This window comes from Colossoma macropomum, unplaced genomic scaffold (assembly GCF_904425465.1).
Source record: "Colossoma macropomum unplaced genomic scaffold, Colossoma_macropomum, whole genome shotgun sequence".
Taxonomy (NCBI): Eukaryota; Metazoa; Chordata; class Actinopteri; order Characiformes; family Serrasalmidae; genus Colossoma; species Colossoma macropomum.
The window spans coordinates 248,657-271,989 of record NW_023495280.1 but is presented as its reverse complement, the minus strand read 5'-3'; the positions used below and the strand labels follow the sequence as shown (position 1 = coordinate 271,989).

The 23,333-nt window shown below is 37.2% G+C and overlaps 1 protein-coding gene across 1 annotated transcript; it reads left to right on the top strand.

Annotated features, from left to right (window-relative positions):
- Nucleotides 1-1,942: 1,942 nt before the first annotated feature.
- Nucleotides 1,943-22,665, top strand: sh3bp4 (SH3-domain binding protein 4). The gene is made up of 6 exons (XM_036561929.1): nucleotides 1,943-2,043; nucleotides 2,631-2,679; nucleotides 7,775-7,987; nucleotides 8,125-10,481; nucleotides 20,155-20,343; nucleotides 21,248-22,665. The coding sequence occupies exons 3-6, from the start codon at nucleotides 7,867-7,869 to the stop codon at nucleotides 21,470-21,472; spliced, it is 2,892 nt and encodes a 963-aa protein (XP_036417822.1). The 5' UTR covers nucleotides 1,943-2,043; nucleotides 2,631-2,679; nucleotides 7,775-7,866; the 3' UTR covers nucleotides 21,473-22,665.
- The last annotated feature ends 668 nt before the right edge of the window (nucleotides 22,666-23,333 follow it).

The following is a 23,333-nucleotide window of genomic DNA, read 5'->3' as shown; positions in this document are numbered from 1 at the left end:
GACTTTTCCCAGTGTTATTCCTCATTCCTATCCATCAGCTTCAAAACACATGATGTGTCACATCCTGAACATTGCTCTTATGAAATTCAGCGTGTCTGTACCAGCGAGATGGAAACAAAACAGGCCATTATAGAGAGTCATTTCTTTCTTTTTCTCACCTTTACGTTTCAGTATCTCATTTGTCTTAGGTTGTGTGTAACATCAGTAAATGCTAACATCTCTGATCTAAATGGGATACAGTGACATTGAAAATACAGTTTTTGAACACAAATTGCATCTGCATCAGTAGAAATGCATAAAAACCAAAAACTTCAAACAAAATATCCAGGTTTTCAATTAAAGAATCAAATAGTGAGCTTAAGAAAACAAACAATTCTGTTACAGTTGTTTAAGTTTGGAAACTCCTAGTCAAATTACGTTTTGTTGTTATTATCTGAGTAAAAATAAGTTAAACACATCCTCTAGAGAGAACTTGAATAAGCTAATCTTTAGCAAATTTTAGTGCAAAAATTTATATCATAATAAGCCAATATATCAGACAGTAAAATACAGACTGTAATAAAGCCGCAGCTCAGGATTTTCTTTGGGTTGTCAAATTTAGTTCACACATATTGTCACTGTCCAAAGAAAAACATGAATCACCAAAATAGTAAATTTACAGGAAACAAACATTATTAACTTTTAATGTAGTTCATGTAAAGTGATTTTGGAGAATTTGTATTGGTCCATTTATCATAAAATGTTCACACAATGTAAAGGACAGCTGCTGTGTTCAAATGATGTAAACAAAACATGGAGATACATGTTTTACTTTGGACAGCGATTATATGCTCCGAAGTTTGCAGGACATATGGTTAGAGTTGAGTGGATATTAATTACATGTACTTAAGGACAATTTGGATGTATTTGTACTTTTCAAATGATAACTCAGTTACTGACCTTCACAAGTTTAATTGTGAGCACACATTTCCGACAAATATCTCACAAATATCTGAAAAAGAGAAGAATAACAAGCTTCAGTTCCTTTGCTGATAGATGCTGGATGTATGAGAAGTTTCACAGTGAGATCAGTGCTGGAGGACCTGATTTTACTCAGCTCGGTTTTCTAGCTAATTTTATTTGAGTATGGGTGTGAGTAACCATACTTTAATTCGAGAATGGTTTGATGGCACCTGGTTGCGGTATAAAATGCAAAAGTCATTTTCAAGAGGTTGCTGTTATATTGCTTGTCGTCCAGCAGAGGACACTACAAACCAATCTATGACGAGAGCCGAAAAAGGTGTAGATTTTATAAAGGAAAGAGTTGACTGACATCCCAGTCCATATTTATATTTATTTGTGTGTTTATTTACAGTTCTATGCACAAGTTTGGACACCCCCAGTCAAATTACATGTTTTGTTAATTAATAAGAAAATAGGTTAACACATCTTCTACAGGAAACAAACTTGAATATGGCATTTTCAAAGATAATTCTAGTGCACAGTGTCTATTTTATTGTTAAGGGCAAAAAACATAAAATATCAAAGGTGCCATAACTTTTGCACAGGCCATATTTTATGCTTTACTTTTTGCCCCCTGGTTCCAACCATTAATGCTGGACAATAATCGGTACGTTTCTCTATGATGCACCACATCAAAACAGTCAGAATGACTTTGTTTACATCTAAGCGACTGAATTATTCCCTATTAAATGTTAAAATGTCAAAAATTGTACATCACCATTACAAAGGTGTTCATTAATGTAGTGTAGTGTAGTATAGCATAGTATAGTATTGTATGGTATAGGGTTGTATTGTATAGTAGTGTTGTATTGTATCATATTGTGTTGTGTTGTATTGTATAGCACAGTATTGTATCGTATCGTATCGCATTGTATTGTATTGTACAGTACAATATAGTAGTATAAGCTCCTCTGGAAGGCCCCGCCCACAACAGAAGCGTCACCGCCGAACCCTCAGAGCTACACTGCTGTGCTCGCCCTGCCTCAGTAACGACTGCGAGCTGCTCTCTCAGTAACTTATGGGGGATTTGTCAAAACTGGAGTAAGTTTATTTTTACTTTCCTCAATTTAAGTATACCCTGAACAGCATGTCGGTGTTCTCAGGCTTCCACTCTGCTCCACGTTGACCAACTTGACGAACTGCCGATGCTCCATGCTGGAGCTGTAACGTTATTTGTCGTCCCTAACGGTTAGCTAGTTAAGTTACTAATTCTCAAAAAAAACCTCTCTCTAACGGCTTTTGACCTAATTTATAGCTAAACCTCACTATAAGTGGGCAAAATCGGTATGTACATGGTTGAAAAACGCCTTTGTGGATGTAGTAGACTTCTTGTTCCAATTTTCCCGTTCCACCTTAAATGGTGCACTAGTCCTTCTACGCCTCAGGCGCCGGAATGTAAGCGCTGCACAATTTAAGGTGGAACGGGAAAATTCCCAGAAGCTGCTGACTTCAGCTTCGTCTTTTTCATTCAGCCAACGTTACTCTGAAGCTGTGCTGTTAAACTCTGCCTTAAACCTCCTTTTTTGTTGACAGTGTCTGAAAAGAAGTTTCTTAAAGCTAATTTACTTCCATGCTGACTGTTTCAATGCCGCCCTTCAAAAATAATCTGAACGGCGTTTTCTCCACAGATACAAACGTGAAGACAAATTCATGCCGCGTGAAGGAAGATTCAAACAAGTAAGTTATAGCTACTTTATTTTACTTCACTTCACCAGTGTGTTGTGGTGAAGATCCTTTAAAGCCTCAGTGAGTGAGATATCTCCACAAAACAGACAGATATGCATTATAAAAGGTGTTATTTTTCTCAGTCTGGTGATACCTAGACGTTGACATTATGCCGTTGTATTTGATTCAAGTGGCCTACAGTTACATGTAATTTAAATTAGCCTCCTCAGTTGCACCTACTTGTAACAGATTATGTTTAAATGCATGAACTGATGCTTTAACCAAAAACCAAAGCGAGACAAGGGAATGTATGTCATTGTGTATTGTCCTCTTGAGGGCTAAAAATCATTTCAAGGGTCAAAGTTATTCACCCCTTGTGTTAAGAGAGGACGGTTTCAGGAACTCCTGACTGCTCCTCATCACAAAGGCATTTCCTCCTGGTTTTCCTGCCGATTAGATGGTCATTAAGATGGCACTGTCCAAGTCCTTGTTTGCTTTCACATTAAGAGTTCCATTATTCTGTAACTTCAGTTTCATTTTTTGTGTGTATATGATTAAGCTATCTCATCCTGTCTGGAAAGTATAATGACAGCAATAGCAGAAGTAGCATTTAAATATGCCCATACGGTGGCATATGTTAGCATATATGAATTTCCCTTTTATCCAACCTATATTTGTCACATGGATATATATGTGGCACATATGCCAACTTATTTGGATTTGGCCGTTTTCAAACATGAAACATATATTTCAGTCATATATCAACATATACAAACAATATATGATAGAAAACATTATTCAAATACTCATGTTATATAATATAAAGCATATTTTTCAGACATATATGTGTAATCCACATATTATGCGTATACGTCCAATATTTGATGCTTACATATATGTTCACAACATATATGTTCATATGTTTTGGAATATATGCCTGACCCTTTGCATATATGGCCATATATCAGATTTCCCTATTGGTGGACTGCAGTGGTGTATGGCCACTTCCAAACAATCCTTTTTGAGCTGAATGTTGTATGAAAGTTATTGATTCTTGACTTAAGATGTATAATACAAGTTATTTATTTGTTTACTTGGTAATGGAATGTAACTGCTCACATTAGGAGCCAGATTGGATTGATAAGGAATGTTCGTTGCTCCAGGTGTTCATTTTAGCTCAGAGGCATTTTGCAAAGTACACTGTATGGAAGGCAGATCTTACCACTCAGAGACTGATAGATGATTTGTAAAGGGGTAAGGCCTCTCCCACCACCAGAGTGGTATATTAGTGTTATTTCACTCATATTCCCAACATCTCCTTTTTGCATACCTGCCCTTTCCCATGGAAATGGTAGTAAAGGGTTCCTGGTAAAAATCATAATGCTACTAAACATCAGCTGAATGCTGATATTAAGCTAGTACCAATAACACCATTTTAGACAACTGTTCGTTCTGATATTGCATTTTCCCCATTGATGCAGGTCATGTGAATGAAGTTACAGAATTTGGCCAGTGATTGTGAATGCTTTTGCAGAGTATTTCACAAACAGGTTGAAAGGTACCAAAACACAGGACTAGAGCCAAGCTGAAGGGAGGTCTTTGTGAATGCCGTTATAGAGGCAACAACAAAAGCCTTGCTAGCTAATGTCTGTTAGTGACTGGCATTAACATTTTAGTGGCTCTCATTAAATTTCAATATTTGAACTACATTGGAGCTTTTACTCATCCTACCCCTGCACTTTTCAGTCATGTTAGTGCCCTTGGAGTGACTTGGGCACGTCAAGGAACTTCATACACAAACATTTTGTCACAATATCGATAACATCTTATACATATTTGGCAGGAACCTCACTGACAACAGTTCCTTTCTTATATAGTACTGCACAAAATGAGTGCAAGTTATTTATTTTACAACATCAAGGAAAGAAAAACAGAAAATATGTAACAGAAAATTAGATAGAAAATTCAACTGAATTAACATTTGTTTCAATATTTAGTGCGTCCAATGTTCACCTTCATTACCGCTTCCATTCTTCCATTCAGGAGACTCACTTTCAGTTTCTCAAAGAAGTCCGCAGCCACACCTCCAAAGTTCAGTCTTAGAAGTTAGTTTAGCATTTTCTGCTTCTCATCATCCAAGTAATCCAGACACATACAGTGATGTTGAGGTCTGGACTCTGAGGTGGTCAGTCCATTGTTCTGAGAACACTAGCAGCTTCTGTTTAATGTGTCTCTTTCCTTTTCTCAGTAAGAGCTTCTTGACAGCTACACATCCTTTCAGACTCATACTGTTGAGTCTTTTCACAGTGGAAGGATGGACAGAAACACCTATGGACTTTTTCTAAGCAAGAATGGAGCCTGATTTTTTCCTCTCTCTAAGATGATAGCTTTAAGTGCTGTTCATCTGATGGGGACAGATTTGGTGGTCTACCAGATCTTGCAGATGGTTGTTAGGAGTCCTACTTTCTGTGGAGCTTTTAATCCTGATTTGAACTCCAGTTTTGGAAGCTCCTATTTTCACTTGACTTCCTTGGACTCTCCTCTTCTCCTCTTCTCCATCCGAAAAATTAATAACTTGTACTTAATGAGTGTATTGAGTAATAAACATACAGTACTAAATGAGGTCTCCACAACATACTGTCATTGGTTTCATCTAACATCAAAACATCAGTGATATCATTTTGGGTTGGTAGGCTTTATGATGATACCAAACGTACTCTCAAGATAATTGGAAGAGAAAAGCATAATAATATCCTGATGTTGACATTGAATTTCCAGCTTTGCATCTGTACCTGGAATTGCCCATGAGAACTGTTTTCAGTCATTTTGTTCACTTATCATAGCTTAGAGTACTTGAGCTATGATGACTTTGATATTGCTCACAGCTTTTATTTGTCTAAACGAGGGGTGAGAATCTCTAAGCACCTCATAAATTTGATTTTAATTCAGGATGCCAAGATGCAGTTATTAAAACATGCATCTTTTACGCATCTTGATATGCTTCTCAATTTTTGATTTTGATTTTTGAACTAAATGTGTTCTTTTTTCTTTGTTTTTTATTCTTTACATACTACTGTATTTTTTAAATATAGCTTGTAGTTTTCAGCAGAAATGTTTGTTATTGCTGCCCTTCTAATTAAAAACAGTTTTAAGTAAAATGTATTTCCATTTTAGAAATTATAGCACTTTTGTGCACAAACACTATTTTAGGGCACAGTATGTACAATAAAATAATCATTACAATAATAATAATAATAATATAAAAATTTAAATAAAAAATAAATTGCCCACAGCAGATGCTTACTTTATGTATATTTAACAATAAATGCCTATTTGCCATTGTTACTGGAGCTCTTACATAGGGTGTGTTTGGAATGGTTTTGGGCCTTTACTTTGTAAATGCATAATTTGTGAACTCCAACATTTGTGCGTTCAAGAGATCCTGTTTTTCTCTCTTTTCCTCTTCAAAGACATACTTTTGAAAGGAGAATCCATAGAAACAGTGTAATTAACTGAGACTGAGACTTATATATATGTCTGAGTTACATATGTGTTATGTGCAGTTTTGGAATGCGCAAAGAAACAATAAAGCCAGGTTTCTGTGAGACCTTCACAGTGTTACACTTGGCTATTTGTCTGAAGATACTCTTGTGTAAATGCCTCCCCTCTCCAAGGTGGTACCCATGGAAACCACTAATGTGGGCTTCTGAAGAGCTTTCTGTGTCTGAGATCAGCCATAAAAGGATGCAAGGTTGCACCTTAGTGATCACTCTGAGCCTGACCTCTGAGGGCAAATTTTGAATTATAAAGACTGTCACTGTTTTGCATCTGCATATTTGACGTCTGGCCATGGGGACTGCAAAATGAAATAAATACATGTAGTTCTACATGGTAGTTTACTAACCTTCATTTATTTTTTTCTTTTTCTGAATGTTGTTGCTACATAACTACAAACTGCCTCTGAGAACAATCAAAACATTTCAACTGTGAAAACGTATTCAAGGAGCCATTTCTTCAACATTTGAATAGTGGCATGATATGTAAACAAATTGAAACATGCTAGAGAGAACGTGATATTACATCAAAACACAACCAAAACCTTTTTAGTTTGAAACGACTGCCTGCCTTCACGTATCGGCGAGACATAAAAGATAACATATATAGTAACTGATCTTTTCGACATTTCTTTGCTCACATATGCATGGAGATAATGTCATAATTCTCCCACTACATTCTGAGCAATGAAAAGAAAACATTTAATATGCATGATGCCTCCTAAAATTTTCATATCTAAGTTTTAGTGCTCTGGGTAAGATCATATATGATTTTTCAGACCCAGCTGCATTCTTAAGAATCTTAAGAAGAAATCTAAGGATCTGTATTAAACAAATATCAATTATCAAATATGCAACAATTTATGAACAAGGAAAATGACTTTCAGAGATAATTCAAGTTGAATCCATTAAGCTTCCCTGAGACGGAGGCTTTCCTTCACACTCCAGTGCACTGGAGGACTTAAGGAATGAGCTAGGGAAACCTGTCTAGACAGGGAGAAACATTTTTCCCTTTCTAGTTTCTCAACATGACATGTCACGACAAATTGTGCCCTTTTTGTATTTATGGTGCGGCTCATAATGCAATAATTGTGGTACTAATTTGGAACCAGATTTACTGTAAGGGCTGCAAAACGCTGTTAAGTAGTTTGTGAAACTGACTATTTGAATTTCTTTAAATGCATAAAACTAACATACTCTTGTGACTGTTCAGGGACTGTAAGAATGCAGTTTGAAAAATAGAAGACATTAAAGGATTATTCTTTACAGTAAAATCAGTGCCATATTTATTCATTTAATCATTTTATTAATTAATTTGGTGAAACACTGCATCTCCAGAAGTTATTTCACATGAAGTCCCTGCTGATAAACCTGTGGAACATTCTTGTCTAGAAAGTTCTGAAGAGTTTTGGAGATTACGAGTCTGCATGAAATGTTCTGGGCAGTATGTCTTTGAATCAAAAAGACACAGTTTACTGCTGCTAACAGTACAATTTGCACTTAGTTTATCTTCTACTAAGTAATTATCTTGCCTTGTTTTTGGTTCCCAACAGACTGTTATGAAAGACTGCTGATCACTGTTGCTGTTAGAAGATAGCAATGGGAGGAGCGCCTTGACAGAGACGGGAAAGTACAGCAAGAAACCATGGCTGCCCATCGAATTCGCTCAGCAAACAACAATGCTGCACTTCCTCGCTGCAAGTCTGAGGGAGCGCTCATTGATTTGAGTGAAGGGGTTTCAGAAGCCACCCTCACTGATGTAAAAGGTTTGCTCCTTTCTTTCTGTGCCAGATGTTGTGAATATTACCTGTCAGTAGCACTTAAAGGCATTTTATTCCATTCCATGCTCTCAGTAGTGGATATTCTGATACTCCTACTGATTTAATTTGCTCTTTTTTTCCAGTGCCTACCCCTAGTGCCTTACGACTGGATGCAACTGCCTCAATTGAAACTGCTAGAGAAGTTATTGCCATTAAGGATTACTGTCCATCAAACTTCACCACCCTAAAGTTTTCTAAGGGAGACTGCCTCTACGTTCTTGACACATCTGGTGGAGAATGGTGGTATGCTCACAATAACACTGAGATGGGTTACATCCCAGCAGCCTATGTCCAGCCTATCAAACATCGAGACTCTTCATTCTGCGACAGTGGCATGATCGACAGTCTAGGTGACATTTCTAAGGATGGAACGAAAGAGCTAGAGCAACGTGAAGAGTGGTCAGGGATCGTAAAACCTACACCTTCTCAGAATGGGAATCCCTTTGTAACTAAGCGGATGTCTGCCAATCCTTTCCTAGATTGTTCTCTGCAAGACACAGCTGATCAAAACAGTATCCAGAGTTCGGCAGATCTCCTTGGTTTTAAAACGCTCTCCTCTCCTGACTCAAAAACCAGCAGCACAGTTAACATCAACGGCTTTGGAAGTAATATATTTGATACAAACTGCTTGACACCTAACACAGGGAAAAGCCAAGTTCTCCGGAGAGAAAATCCGTTTTACAGGAGCAAACGCTGTTACAGCTTGTCAGAGCTGTCTATTTTGCAGTCCCAGGCAGATGCACCTCAAGAGTTCTTGAGTTTCTTTGGTGGCTTGAAGTCACCAACACCTGAACAGTTTCAAAGTAGAGAAGATTTCAAAAATGCCTGGTTAAACCATCGGAAGCTCACAAGGTCTTGCCATAATCTTGATTCTATAGGACAAAACCCTGGCTGGGGTCAAACACAGCCCATAGAGACCAACATTGTATGTAAACTGGACAGTTCAGGTGGTGCTGTCCAGTTACCCAATACTAGCATCAGCATCCATGTACCCGAAGGCCATGTTGCATCAGGTGACACTCAGCAGATATCTTTGAAGGCTTTACTGGACCCACCACTGGAGTTAAACAATGACAAATGTACAACCGTGAGCCCAGTGGTGGAAGTCAAGCTCAGTAATATGGAAACTAAAACCACCATTACCTTAGAGATGAAAGTGTCTGTTGTAGTAAAGATGGAGAGTCGACAAAAGGCGGAAGTAGTCTGCGTCCGGAGTGACTGCAAGGAGGGACCTTATGTTCCAGTTCCTCATGCTTATATGTATGGAGATACAGTCCAAGTAGCCTTGGACAATTTAGAGCCATGTATGTATGTGTCAGTTGTTGCTCAAGCCCAGGTTGTAGCCCCATACGCTACAGTGTGGGAGCATGTTGTAAAGAAGGTTACACTTGGTGTATATGGTCCCAAACATATCCACCCATCATTTAAGACAGTGGTTGCTATATTTGGCCATGACTGTGCACCAAAAACATTACTAGTAAGCGAGGTTAAAAAGCAGTCTCACTGCACTCCACCAGTGACCCTTCAGCTGTGGGGCAAACACCAGTTTGTCCTTGCAAAGCCGCAAGATCTTCAAGTTGGTATGTATTCCAACATGTCAAATTTTGAAGTGAAGGTCAGTGAGCAGGCAAAGGTAGTGAGGGGTTTTCAGCTCAAACTTGGCAAAGTGTCCCGCCTCATCTACTTGATATCTGCCCGTGATACAGAGAACATCTCAGACTTCACTTTGCGGGTGCAGGTTAAAGATGACAAGGACTGCATCCTTGCCCAGTTCTGTGTTCAGACGCCACCACCTCCACCAAAGGCAGCGACAAGGGGCTCTGTGCAGAGGCGCTTCTTGAAGAAAAAAGAAATGAACAAAATTGTCCTCTCTCCTCTTGTGACAATCGTAAAATACCCTGTGTTTCAAGACAGACCAGTCAAAAATATCAAATTTGGAAAGTTGCTGAAAACTGTCATTAGACAGACGAAGAACCCGTATTTACTGGAGTACCTAAAAGGAGATGTAGTGGCAATTTTGAACGAGGAAAAAGTCAAACTTAAGGGGCATCTGTGGACCAAAGAGTGGTACATTGCATACTATCATGGCAGGATAGGACTGGTACATGCAAAGAACATTCTTATAATGGGAAAGGTCAAACCTGTTAATTTCAAGGGGGCTGATTTAACTTCTGCTGCGCTCTTGGACCAAATCCTAAAGCCCTGCAAATGTCTCACTTACATCTATGCCTCAGTGAGGACTATTTTGATGGAAAACGTGGGCAGCTGGAGAGCATTTGCTGATGCCCTGGGCTATGTCAACCTTCCTCTGGCACACTTTTGTCGAACAGAGCCAGAAAGCGAGCCTGAAAAAGTGGCCTCGGTTCTGGAGAGGCTTAAGGAAGACTGCAATGCAGCTGAGGGAAAAGACAGGAAGTCCTTCCAGAATGAGCTCATGACGGTATGTACCAACATACAGGTTTTACACACAAGTGTTAGTTCATTAAGTAGTCAGCCAGTAATCTCAGTAATTTAAATGAAAGGAAATGTTTAATGCTTAAATATTATACAGGGTGGAATATTGTGTTATGTTCGCTTTTTTCTCTGTCACTCATGAGCTAAGTATCTTTGATAAAATATCTAATAAAAAATAGAACACACTCATTCCTATATGTACACATTACAATAAGTAATTGAGTTCCTACACGTCCTGGAAAAGGTTATATATATTTTATTGGATCTCTACTGAACCATTTGCATGAATTAGGGCATGCGTTTGACGTCTATGCATTTGAGGGTTAATTGGGGTGTGTCTGTCTCAAGTGATACGTAAATCACTAAAGCTGATTCATCAATTCTGCTCAAATCACAATTATTTCATTGACGTAGGACATTTTCCTGAATTTCCTGAAACGTAATTTGTATGTCATTCAGTGCAGTTGAATTTATTTATTATGAGTATATGTTTCTCTGCAACTTTAATGAGTTAGGGCCACTGAATTTACAATGAACAAACACACGTTATTACCAAGAACCAATCATTGCTTTGAAAAAGAACATATTTATTAAAAACTTTTTACATCACATTAAATTTAGCATAATTAAGAATATTACTGTCACGTGGCCCCAGGTATCAAATTCTGACAAAATCTGATTTGATGCAGTTAGTTCAATGTCTGACCAAACGGGCTCTGGTTCTTGCATGGGAAGTAGAAACAGTGGTTGTTCTGTTATTTATGATGGATACTTGTGATTGTCTAAAAATTCAACTTGTCTGGTGGTTTGTTAAAAGGGACAACAACGCAATGCAAAAAAAATCTGCATTTTTAGCAACAGAAATGTGAAATGATATGACCAGGGGAACCAGGGAATAGGCAGCTTTGACCTCTGGGTGATGTATGGTTGGTGTGTGGTTGATATGACTGTAGGGCACAAATCTTAATTTCAGCTACTTAATTTGTTTTAATTTTTAGATTTTTTTTATTTTAATTTTTTTTTAATCTGAAATTTCTTTGCATGTGTGCAATTGTATTTCTAGTACAATACAGTAACCTGTTTGTATGTTAACATTAGTCTGCATGTGGCTGCTGTTTTTATCACTTTTCATTACTTCACTTTACATTATGTTCTGCTAAAAGGGCTAGATTTGTTAAAGAATCATATCATATCAGTTCATTTTTAGTTACAGTATCTGATCCAGCATTTCTTGCTGGCCACATTTTTGTTCTTTTCCAGCCCCCAACATGAATCCACCTGAATCCCCTCAGCATTGTCCGATGTTCTGACAAAAATGTGAACCTTTTGGCTGAGATGGATTGTAAGAATAAATTAGAACATTTTCAGAAAGGTTTAGTCTATTTATTTGATGTAGATATGCTCAGTAGAGCTGCAACTTAGAAGTATTTTTTTATCGGTTAATTTAGCATCTGTTTCTTCAATGAATCTACTTGTCTAATCCACTAAACTAATATATCGATAATGTTTCTGTTTCTGTGAGAAATAAATTTTATTAATGACACAAGAAACATCAGTTTGAATCATTAAATTGCATTTTTTACATACCTGTTACATTTATTGCTAAATTAAAATTGTTGCTGAATCAAAATTACGATTAACTGTAAATTGTAAGTTAAAAAAAAATTAATTCTCAAAATATTAAAAAAATGAAAAATAATGCTTAAAAGATTAATAAATAATTATTTAGTTGCTACTTTTGTTTGTCATCTAACGTATCACCTTTCCTTTTTTTAATCCCAGCACACATTTAATCATTTATCTATTTCCCATTTTTTGCCACCATATATGTGAGTGGGGCATATCTTAAAATCTTGAGCACCCTGAAAGCATCTTAAAACAGATTAAATATCATCCTGTGCGTTATTTTTATCTTCCCTGGAAGACCCGAAGCCGTTAGTCTGGAACTTTACAGTTTAATTATTGAACTGTTCTCAGAATAGCATTAATTGTGCTTATTGCACTTCACTGAAATGTGCCTGTTTTACAACATGTAGCCTAACTTTAACTTTACTAGGCTGACGTTGGCCATTAAGGCTAGTTAGTTAAAAGAGCTTACCCACTGGCAGCAGGATCAGCAGGCATATTGAAACTCATGTTTCATTTTATTTTTGCATCATGTCTTGTTGCTGTCAAATGCTATAGCCACTTTTACATATCATGCACTGTATTGCTTTATGATATTTATGGATCTTGCTTTCTTGAATTTATCTCCATTTGCACCACTGTCATTTAAAGTTATGCCTGTGACATACTGACAGTAAAAAAATCAACATTTTTCATAATTGATGTAGTCGACTTTGTTGACCAATTATTGCAGCCCTAATGTTTGGTAGCTTTAGCTTATAAAATCATTTACTTGTCCATCCATAAGCCACTGCTGATCACAACAAATAACCACGTTGTAATTAAAATCTGACCCACACCAAGCCTCTGTCCCATTTAAGCTGTGCAGTGTGATGTAGTAACCCACTGAAAAGCACACATGCACATACACACTTGGCTCTTGTGTGTCAACAGGGTTTGGAAACAACCCAAGATTCAACAGGAACCTGAAACAGGATGTTCACTGAGGAAAGTGTCGTTTTTGCTTGAGAGAATTAATTAAACAATGAAGGATTGGATAGGTACTTTTCTTTCACAGTTTGAAACCCGGAGTTGTCTTGCTGTTTGATGTATACCATTATGTTCAGCATAATCACAGGATTTGTGTTGTTGTTGTGAAGAAGGCTGAGCTGTTTTTCTTTGATAGGCCCTATAAAGTAAGTGTAACAAAAGCAATATTCCACATTTTGTATATGATAATGCTGTTTGTCTGCCATATTGTTGTCAGAAGCTGAACTGAGACGCTTCCATTTGAGTGCAAAATTTTAAGTGTTAGAGAAATCCTGTTATGTCGATTCAGAATAGAAGGCAACAGTGATGAGACATTTTGGTCTGCAGTGATGTTGTGAAACTGTTTTACAGTTGTGCACACTGAAAAGCAAAGCACAAACATTGCCTTTGAGTTGAGATACGCCTTAAGGCTGTTTTAAATAAAGAATGTCTCTATTTAAAAACTTTTTCAGCACTTGTAATACAGAGCCGTTGTGCCTTGCTGCACATAGTCACGAATCGACTTCAAGGCTGCTGTTTTTACAGCTTGACAGTGTCGGAAGTGCTTATACAAGCTTCTCACAATGTTTGTCCAGATGGCACTGTAGGTTGTTGTGGTGTTTTGTTTTTTAAACATAATTGAGCACTGGGTCATTGACACTTGCTATGTACAGTCTCTCAAATCAGAAATTATATTAATACTCTGAAGCTATGTTGATTGCTTCTTGTTACTGGGCAAATAATTATAAACGAACAGCAATAAATCGGTTGAATTCCATATGTTTACTGTCAAATGACATGTTTCGTTGATTTTCTAAAGGAAAATAAGTTAACACATCCTCTAAAGGGAACAAACTTAAATGCGATATTTTCTGCTAATTTTATTGCATAATTTCTGATTATTTACTGAGTTTAATATATTAGAAAAAAATAAAATAAAAAGTAGAATTTGCTGTAACTTTAGCACAGGCCATATTTTATGTTTTATTTTTTTCCTGATGTGTTAAATTGAGCAAATCGGCAGTATTTCTGCATTAAAATGTGCCGAAGTGTACTTTCGCTTAGAAAATCAACAAAAACATGCAGTTTGACCATGTTGCCATGGTGTGTGTGTCGCAAGATGTAGGGATCATTTGCGGAGGAAGCAGAAGGGCGATGTAAGGAAAAAATAAAACCTCACCTCCCTTGCAACACTTTTTGTGCAAAGTTGGTTCCAGTCATTTGTAATTCTGAAGTGTATTTCCAGGCAGGGGTTTTATAATTGGCATGGAAAACCTGGTAAAACAGTGACGCCCTAAATTTTGAGCCAAGTCCAGTGGAGCTTCTTGAAGTCTCATCTGTGTGACCAGACCAGACTGACTTGTGATTAGTATTCTGTTCTGTATTGGCGGAAGATGGAAGAAGGCCAGTGGGTGTCTCTCTGTAGAGAATCTTAGCTCGACAGATGTTTCCTTTTTCATTGTTTGCATCTAAACAGAAAAGCCATGAGTGGAGCAGGAGGCGCCCCATACTTCACGCTCACTTTTTACAATTTGGATCAAGCCAATAAAAACAGACGCAGTCATGGTTACATTTAGTTTGAGTATGTAAATATGTATCTAGGCATGTCCCGATTCAGTGTTTTTGCCCCCCTGTCCAGTATTTGTAATTTATTAGATAGTACAGTTGCACAATTTAGGTAATGTCAGGTTGCAGAAAAATCACTTAACGTTTGTGAACAGTGTGAATAATGTGGTTGCTTGTGAACGATGTGGATGCATTTTGATGTTTTTTGGCCTTTTAATGACTTTTTTAGAGATTGTTATCCGGTGTGATTGACCTGATTTTGGCTGCAAGTTAGTTTACAATTCTGCAGTAAAATTTATTTTTTGATGTGCACATAGTGATATATGATCCATATCTTTTGTTTGTGGAGTATTTATGTGAAATAATATCAATATATTTAAAATAATCTTGTTATAGTGTTGTTATAATACAGGGGTGCACAACTCTGGTTGTCCAGCACAGTTTGATGATTTTACCTGCTCAAATACACCTGACACACTAGTGGGTGTGTTTGAGTAGGTAAACCTCCAGACTGTGCTGGACACCAGCCCTCCAGGACCAGAGTTGTGCACACTTGTTATAATACATATTATGTAACTTGTTTGAGTTATAGAAAATAGAGATTTAGGATGAAGTAGGCAAAGGCAGATATTTCACTACATCAGCACTGCTCAGCATGAAAACAGTGCAGTATGGTATGTTTATCCAGATGGAGTACTTAGGTAAATATTTTATTTTACTGATGTTTTATATATATATATATGTTTTTTAATCAATAATCTAATAACAGCTGTCATTGCTGCTACATGATTTAATAACAGTTGTATTTGGCACTTGCTGATGAAGGGCTGGTTCGGCTCAGTTTCGGGCAAAATTGTGATGGGCTCAGGCCAGGTCTGGACCTAAAACATGATTATGTGGTTTGGGTTGGATTGAGTTCGCACACAATACGGTCAGGCTCAGTTCGGGTTCAGACATCACTAAATATATGTATATTTAACAAGGGCTGCATGGATTTATGCAGTGATAAGCCCTTTTAAATATTTAGTGTGAGTACACAATAGCTCAGCCTTAACACTTCTAGACTGATTTAAAATACAAACATTTCCAATCAATTTATGTTGGGATGAAGTACATTTTCAGGCCTTTTGTGCTTCAGTGTGTAGCAGTTACTGGTTTTGGAACAGGATTTTGTAACAGTCTGCATATGTTGTATCACTGGCTTTTATTAGTAAGGCGTAGTTTTACATATGTCTTACTGGTAATATAACAGTAACGTAATCGAGACTAAACTATTACTATTAACCACATAAGAATAATAAAAAGAACCTCAGTCATCTCTGTCATTTTTTAGATGCTGTCCAGTGGTGAAGTAGGTGATGTTTATTATATAATCCTTTATATATTTGCAAATCAGTTAAAAGTGTAGCCTGGTGCCCTGCAGATGCAAAGTGGAGGCATACATAAGCCAACAGTTAAAGCACACCTAACACAGTCTAAGCTAAATGAGTAGAAAGTTCTATAATTACAGAAAGTCATTCAAGGAATTACGCAGTCAGACCTCCCTAATATTTTCCCATTAAGCCCAGCAAGTCATCACAGGAGCATTTAAACAGAGACAGAGCTTTTAGACAGCAGCAAAGTGCCTAATGCTGTTTCCTTGGTTGAAAAGCCTCTCACAGTTACTCTTGATTTAAGATGATGACTTCATCTGCTAGTGGCATTTCTAACATGAACCCAGTCTTCTAACACATTAAAGGTATGTGAAAATTGGCATCTGGGTAAACATCTATTGATGGGTCTTATCAGTGGAAGATTTGTTTGTCGGGGCCGAGCACTGAACTCCTTTGAACTGTGTTAATCCTCTCTTTTCACTCAGCACTCTTTGAATATTTTTGAAGTCAAAAGCAACAGTTCAAATTTGTGAGTAGTGAGCTAAGCTTCCAACACAGTGAGAGTAAATGGAAACTGGCAACTGAGTAAACGTGTAGTGGAGGGTCCTATCAGTGGAGGACTTGTTTACTAGGGCCAGGCATTGTACTGCTTTGCAACATATAAATGTTAATGAAGAATCCACTCATCTCACTTTTTTCGAATACTGTTGGACTTTTCGAATACTTTTGGAGTTGCTACAGTTTATGTTTTGTAAGCAGGGAGCTGTGGGAAAAAAAGGTTAGGTAAATTAGTAGTGGGCTGAAATTCTTCCTCAGGTAAGAGTTTTGTCCTGACAGTTATACCGGTATGCTACAAATAAGCAATAATGCAATGTACAGACAGTGCAAATCATGCTGAGGTTAGCCTGTTTGGCTGAGTGGCTGAGTCACATCACAAAATCACAATGAAAATGCAGTAGTCCTTTGATCACCTCACGTTGTCTAGTACATTGACAGCTGTTGGCAGGTGTGTATGGTAGGAAGGATTACGACAAATGGCTTGAGAAATTTTATTAAGTTTAAAGGTTCATAAAAGGGTTGGCTTTTTATTTGAAATTCCTGTTCCACCTTAATTGGGGCAGCAGTTAAATACAGGAGCCACAATGTAATTGCTGCTCCATTTAAGGTGTAACAGAAAATTTGAACAAAAAGCTACTGAATAAGTCTTGTAGAAATTCATATTTATGGGCTTAGTGTTACAAAGCAATATTAGTTTATATCTATATACTGTTCAGTTTTGTTTTTACTATTTTGAACAATAAAAAAGGGACAAGAATTTCAGAATAATGTGTAAACCTACACAAATGTTTACTTATGCTAAAATCAACATCTAAAATGTTTTTATTTCAAAATATATGCATATATACTGTAACATGTAGCAACTTTAACACTTCAATTATAAATAAAATTTTAGCATATAAAAATTTAGTAATATTAAATTTTGACCATACTAACCACTACTAATATAAATGCTGTGGGCCAGTTTCCTGGACATGGAGTAAGCCTAGTCTTAAACTACATTGTGGTGCCTATGGTGAATCACCACTGGAAATTCTTTCTAGTCTAGGATTTAGCTCAATCTGGGTCTGGGAAAACATTTGTCAGGCTCCGTTTTTTTAAACAAATTAAAAACATATATCCCCTTGTCTGTTATTGCTTTTCTATGTTGCATTTGTTTATTTTATTCTTGATTACCTTTTCTCTCTTCTTTCTCTGTTGGTTTTACCTTGTATTGTAAAGCACTTTGAGCTTAATATATAAAATGTGCTATATAAATAAAGATTATTATGATTACTATTGCCCTCTGAGTCTAGTTAAACGAATAGTTAGAGGAACATGACAGAGTGATTAGAAAAAAAGCAGGTATGTGAACTCCACACACAGGACGATTCCTGTTAAACACAGTCACCAGAAGCAGCATTCTTCAATGACAGCTGGCAGAAATGCTACCTAAGCTCACACTATCTCTCTCTTTTTTGTCTGGGGCCTTTGCTTGAATAGTTCTTCTGGAGTATCATAGCTTCCTACCCCTCCCTATTCATTTCCTCTCATACCGTGCATTCCAGTCCATGGAACTGCAGTCAGAGATTACAGAGCTCAGAGAGAGTGTAAGTGTGCGCACATGAGCGTGCATATGTTAGCATGTGCAAACACCTCGCATCACTTTGTTTGTAAAAGGTTTGGAAGTGCTTCAGATCCCATGATGTCTTGTCTGTACACTATAAAACCAGCTTTTCCTTCTCTAAAGGCTTACTTCAGTCACCCATATCTGGAGTTTTCAGACATTTCACTGAGAAATTTTAATATACCTTGCTACTCACACAAGGGAGGACAGGGTGGGAAAGCAACTAGCCAGTTAAACCAAACAGAAACTCCAGCCTTTTCCTACACACCAGCCGGATGTTCCTCCTTCCCACTTTTTCCCGTTTGAAAGGGCCTGCATGGCCTTTGGCAAATTATGCTCGCAACTGCACGTACTTCCCTCTCTCCCTGCCTATCTGCGAATTCATCAAAGTGCACAGCATGTAAACTCAAGCCCCTGATTGATCCCGCTTTTTCAGTGCGGTGCTTAGCAACCGCATGGCAGCGTTCCTTAGAAATGGACATGGGGCACACCGAGGAAGGTTGTGACACACATGCATATATAGAAAAGTATAATTAGTGCATATTTATATTTTTGTGTCATTCATGCAAAGCACATCTTCTCTTCCAAAGCACTTCTTTTTTTCTGTTGTTTTCTTCTTCAACCAAAAAAAAACAGTACACTAGATATTCAGGCATAAATTCATGAACTTTTAAAAATATAACAATAAATTTAATCTAACATAATGATAAAGTTGGTAGCCTTTGTTTATACCATAATTGCCACTGCAACAATATTAATTTCTAGTGATGAACTGAAATGAAATATATTGATAAATTAGGACAATAGGACAAAACTAAGTACGCCCCAAGTAGCCTACTTGTTAAAGCCCCTGAATGTAAAATACATACACACATACATCTACATACATGTTTGATCACATTTGTGAGTAAATATGTGATGGTCGTCTGTGATATTTTTCATACTTCCTTATACAACAGTTACCACTAGTCTGTGGAGCCATGTGAGATTTTTATCTCTTATGCGTGCTGTTGGGTGATTTCAGTGTGTACATGAATGGATATCTGCTGCACCTGTAACGTTCACAAGCTGTTTGTATCTTTGGTGCATTGTGAACTCTTGCATGCCCCAGCTCGTACCAACTTAGAATGGCTAATTACGCAACAGTCTCTAAGTTCTACTGCTATAATCACTATCTAGCCACTTGCTATAATTTACTTACTGCAGTGTAACATAGGATGTATTTCACCTGCAGTTTGTATTTAAAAAAAATGAGGTCAAGGCCAGTTTGTTGGTACAGAACAACTCCTTAGCTTAGCCTTCTTTCCAAAGTCAATCTATAAAGAATAATTGAACAGTGCCCACTGTAGTAAACAACACACATTAGTTGTTACTATATTTTTTGTGAATGCATGGTTTAAATAAGCATGGCCAGTGATGGAAAATGTAGATAAACTCTATATTCGGTAGGGGACCCCATTGGTGATTTTCTCAGTGAAGCCCTTTCTGTAGATGCGAATCAGGTTTGAGTGGCTAGAATTTTTTTTTTCCAGTTTCTCTTTACACATTTCAGTTTATGTATATTTCTGAACAGTTTGCTTCAAATGATGCCCTTGTTTTTTAAAGGACTGTGACATAGGCTTTCTGCTATACAATTTCCAGATAGGAAACTTGGAATTCAGTAAGCTGTCATAACATCCACCATGCTTCACATTTGGGATGAGGTTCTGGTATTGGGCTGCAGTGTTTTGTTTTCTAATGCATGCCCAGGTTAAAAAGTATTTATTCAATAAACATAACACAATATGTGACTGTCTTTATAAGATCTTTATATGTATATTTATGCCAACGGAACTGCATTTTTCAATTTGAAAGTATTCCTTACAATTCTGTTGCATTATTGGAGCTCAGCAAGTAAGAACAAATTCTTTTGTGCCCTTCAGGCTTTGCTGAAGATGGACTGTCAGGGTCTGGTGGCTCGGCTGGTCAAGGACTTTGCACTGTTGACCGCAGCAGTGGAGGTGGCCGACCGTTGGAGGGAGCTGGCTGAGAAACTGGCCAAAGTATCCCGGAAGCAAATGGATGCTTATGAGGCTCCTCACAGAGACAAAGATGGGGTGGTGGACAGCGAGGTGGGAACCATACACACTCGCATGTACTCTGATGTAAAAATCTGTGGCTTTCATTGACATGTAATATAGATATGCGCATACTAATTCTGTCAGAAGCAGCTGTAAATATGTATGTAAGGCTCATGCAAGCTAAAAAATACACACAACTTTGAATCAGAATTTAACTCTGAACTTATTTAATGGATGTTCTATTAATATTCCACTTTAATACTGTAGAAGTGTGCACTAGTAGACATGTTGTGACAGATGAATTTTGCATGTCAGACTACTTTGCTCCAGAGACCATATCTGAGAGTGAACAAAATTGTGGATATTTCTTTTACGGTGCACAATTGTGGGAATTCTGATGCCGATATCCAGCTTGTTTTAGATACATACTGGACCAGGATTATTAAGAAATCCCATTTACTTGTATATCCTTTCAGTTTTGCAGACCATGTTCAATCTTTAAAATTAAAGGCGTCTGCTAAATCACATTTGGCTGAATGATCCTGAAATGGGTTCATCATAGTTTTAAATGGTGCATTTTTTCTTTCTTTTAGTTGAACAAGTGCAATAACAACCTAATAATATTTGAAAAACATGAAAAAGTTTAATACTCTCATTTTATGTTTCTTCCATAACTTCCATCCTCTCTCTCTCTCTCTCTCTCTCTCTCTCTATACATATATATATATATACACACATACATATATATATATATATATATATATATATATATATATATATATATATATATATATATATATATATATATATATATATATAAAGAGAGAGAGAGAGAGATAGATAGAGATATATAGGTAAATGATATATGATTCCAATATCATGTTTTGTATTCTATTTTGTGTTTTGTTCTATGACTTCCTTTAATGACCTTCGCTACTGTTGTTTCTTCTCTCAGGCCATGTGGAAGCCAGCTTATGACTTCCTGGTGACATGGGCAGCCCAGATCGGGGACAGTTACAGGGACGTGCTTCAGGAGCTGCACACAGGACTGGACAAAATGAAAAACCCCATCACCAAGCGCTGGAGACACTTGACAGGAACCCTCATCCTTGTTAACTGCCTGGACCTCTTACGGAGCTCCGCCTTCAGCCCCGCCCCTCAGGACGACTGTGCCATATAACCACTATGTTTTGAAGGTCAAATGTTTTTGAGGTAAATTGCTACTCCACACCAATGAAAACAGACTCACTAAGAAACCACTGGGATCGAAATGAACTCCTGGCTGAGCAAAAGCCTCAAAAGTGTTAGTGCTGAAAGTATTTAAAATAAACACCTCAAAGATGGTGTTTCTTTCATACGTATGTTTCCGTGAAAAACTGAGAACAACTAAGATCAAACTACTGACTGAGCGATCACCTTAAATGTGTTAAACTGTCTGAAACAAAGATTTCAAATATGGCCTTACCTCTGCATAAACTTCCATGTTATCCCCCCAGAAAAACTCAGTATGGAATTAATACATTACTTCTAATATTTTTGGTGGTTTAAGCCCAACACTAAGCATGTTTTGGTCCTGATTGACTATGATTATGTTCCATTTACACTGTTTATATATATATATATATATATATATATATATATATATATATATATATATATAGATATAGATATATATACATACAGATACTGCTTTATTTTGTGAAGTTTGAAGAGTCTTCTTGAACAACTGGCCACCTCACACCAAAACCCAGCAATCACTGTGTTTATAAGGATTCAAGTCTCACATTTATCATTGCACAGTTTGTATAGAATATTTTAACTCTTCCTCCTAAGGCTGCACAATTTGATACCGTATTGGTATTCCTCGTATAGAAAAGACTGTAAAAAAAGAAAAAAATGTGCTTGAAACGTGTCAAAACTGTATTTTATGTGTACTTTCGTCGGATAGTTGAATTCATATATGAACAATGTTATATGAAAACATTTGATTTTTGAGATTTTGTACATATTTAATAACATTTAACCACCATTTTATCAAAGGTGCATGTTGACTACTGTTTTTCAAGTTCAAAAAGACTTTTGTAAAATGAGCATTTCCTAACACTATGACTGTATTCTACTACTTAACTGTACTACTTAATTGTCTTTTAATATGTATGAATTTGCACCAAAGAATTAATTTCGTATTGTTTTTTATGTGTATTTGTTCTTTTTGTAATGCCAACCAGCTACTGTATGTTCAAAGTATTCCCCAAACCGGTTTGTTTGTAACTTTGATGTTTTTTAATTCAGTGAGTTATCGTGCTGTATGTGTTGCCTCCAAATCTTGATTGTTTCAATTTCGTAATTTTGTCATAAAATATTTTTAGCAATTACATTGTGACAGCTGTGACAATATAGAGCAGGGGTGTGAAACATACGGTCCGTTACGGTTCTTATCCAGCCCACCAGATAAATATAGAATCTGTCTTCTTAATTATTAGTCATTATTAGTCGTCTTGTGGACTGCAATTGATTGTTCACAAAATAATGATTGACGCAACACTCAACCAGTCATTGCTTAGCAGCCGTCTCTTAGCACTACTTCTTCCAACAAGTGAACAAAACTCCTCAGAAAACTCTGCGGTGAGAACGCTGGTGGCAGTAAATTGGTCAGAATTATGAGGCTAAAACTGAGGAACATCTCATAATTCTTCAGTGCCAAAACTATGAACAGCTCTCACGTAAACTAAATTTACTGCACTTGCTTACATCAGTGATAACTAACCTTGTAAAAGAATGTTGAGATCAGTCCTTCTGGGTCGCAGGGGGAGTGGGGTTGAGGGGGGGGGGTCACGGTAGGGTGCAGGAACCTATCCCAGCAGTCTTGGGCAGAAGGCAGGATACACCCTGGACATGTCGCCAGTCTACACAGACTGGGTGAGAACATGTAAACTCCACACAGAAAGGACCCTGGTCACCCAGCCAGGGAATCGAACCCAGGCCCTTTTTGCTGTGAGGCAACAATAAACATAAAAATGTACTCGTACAGTACTTTTGCA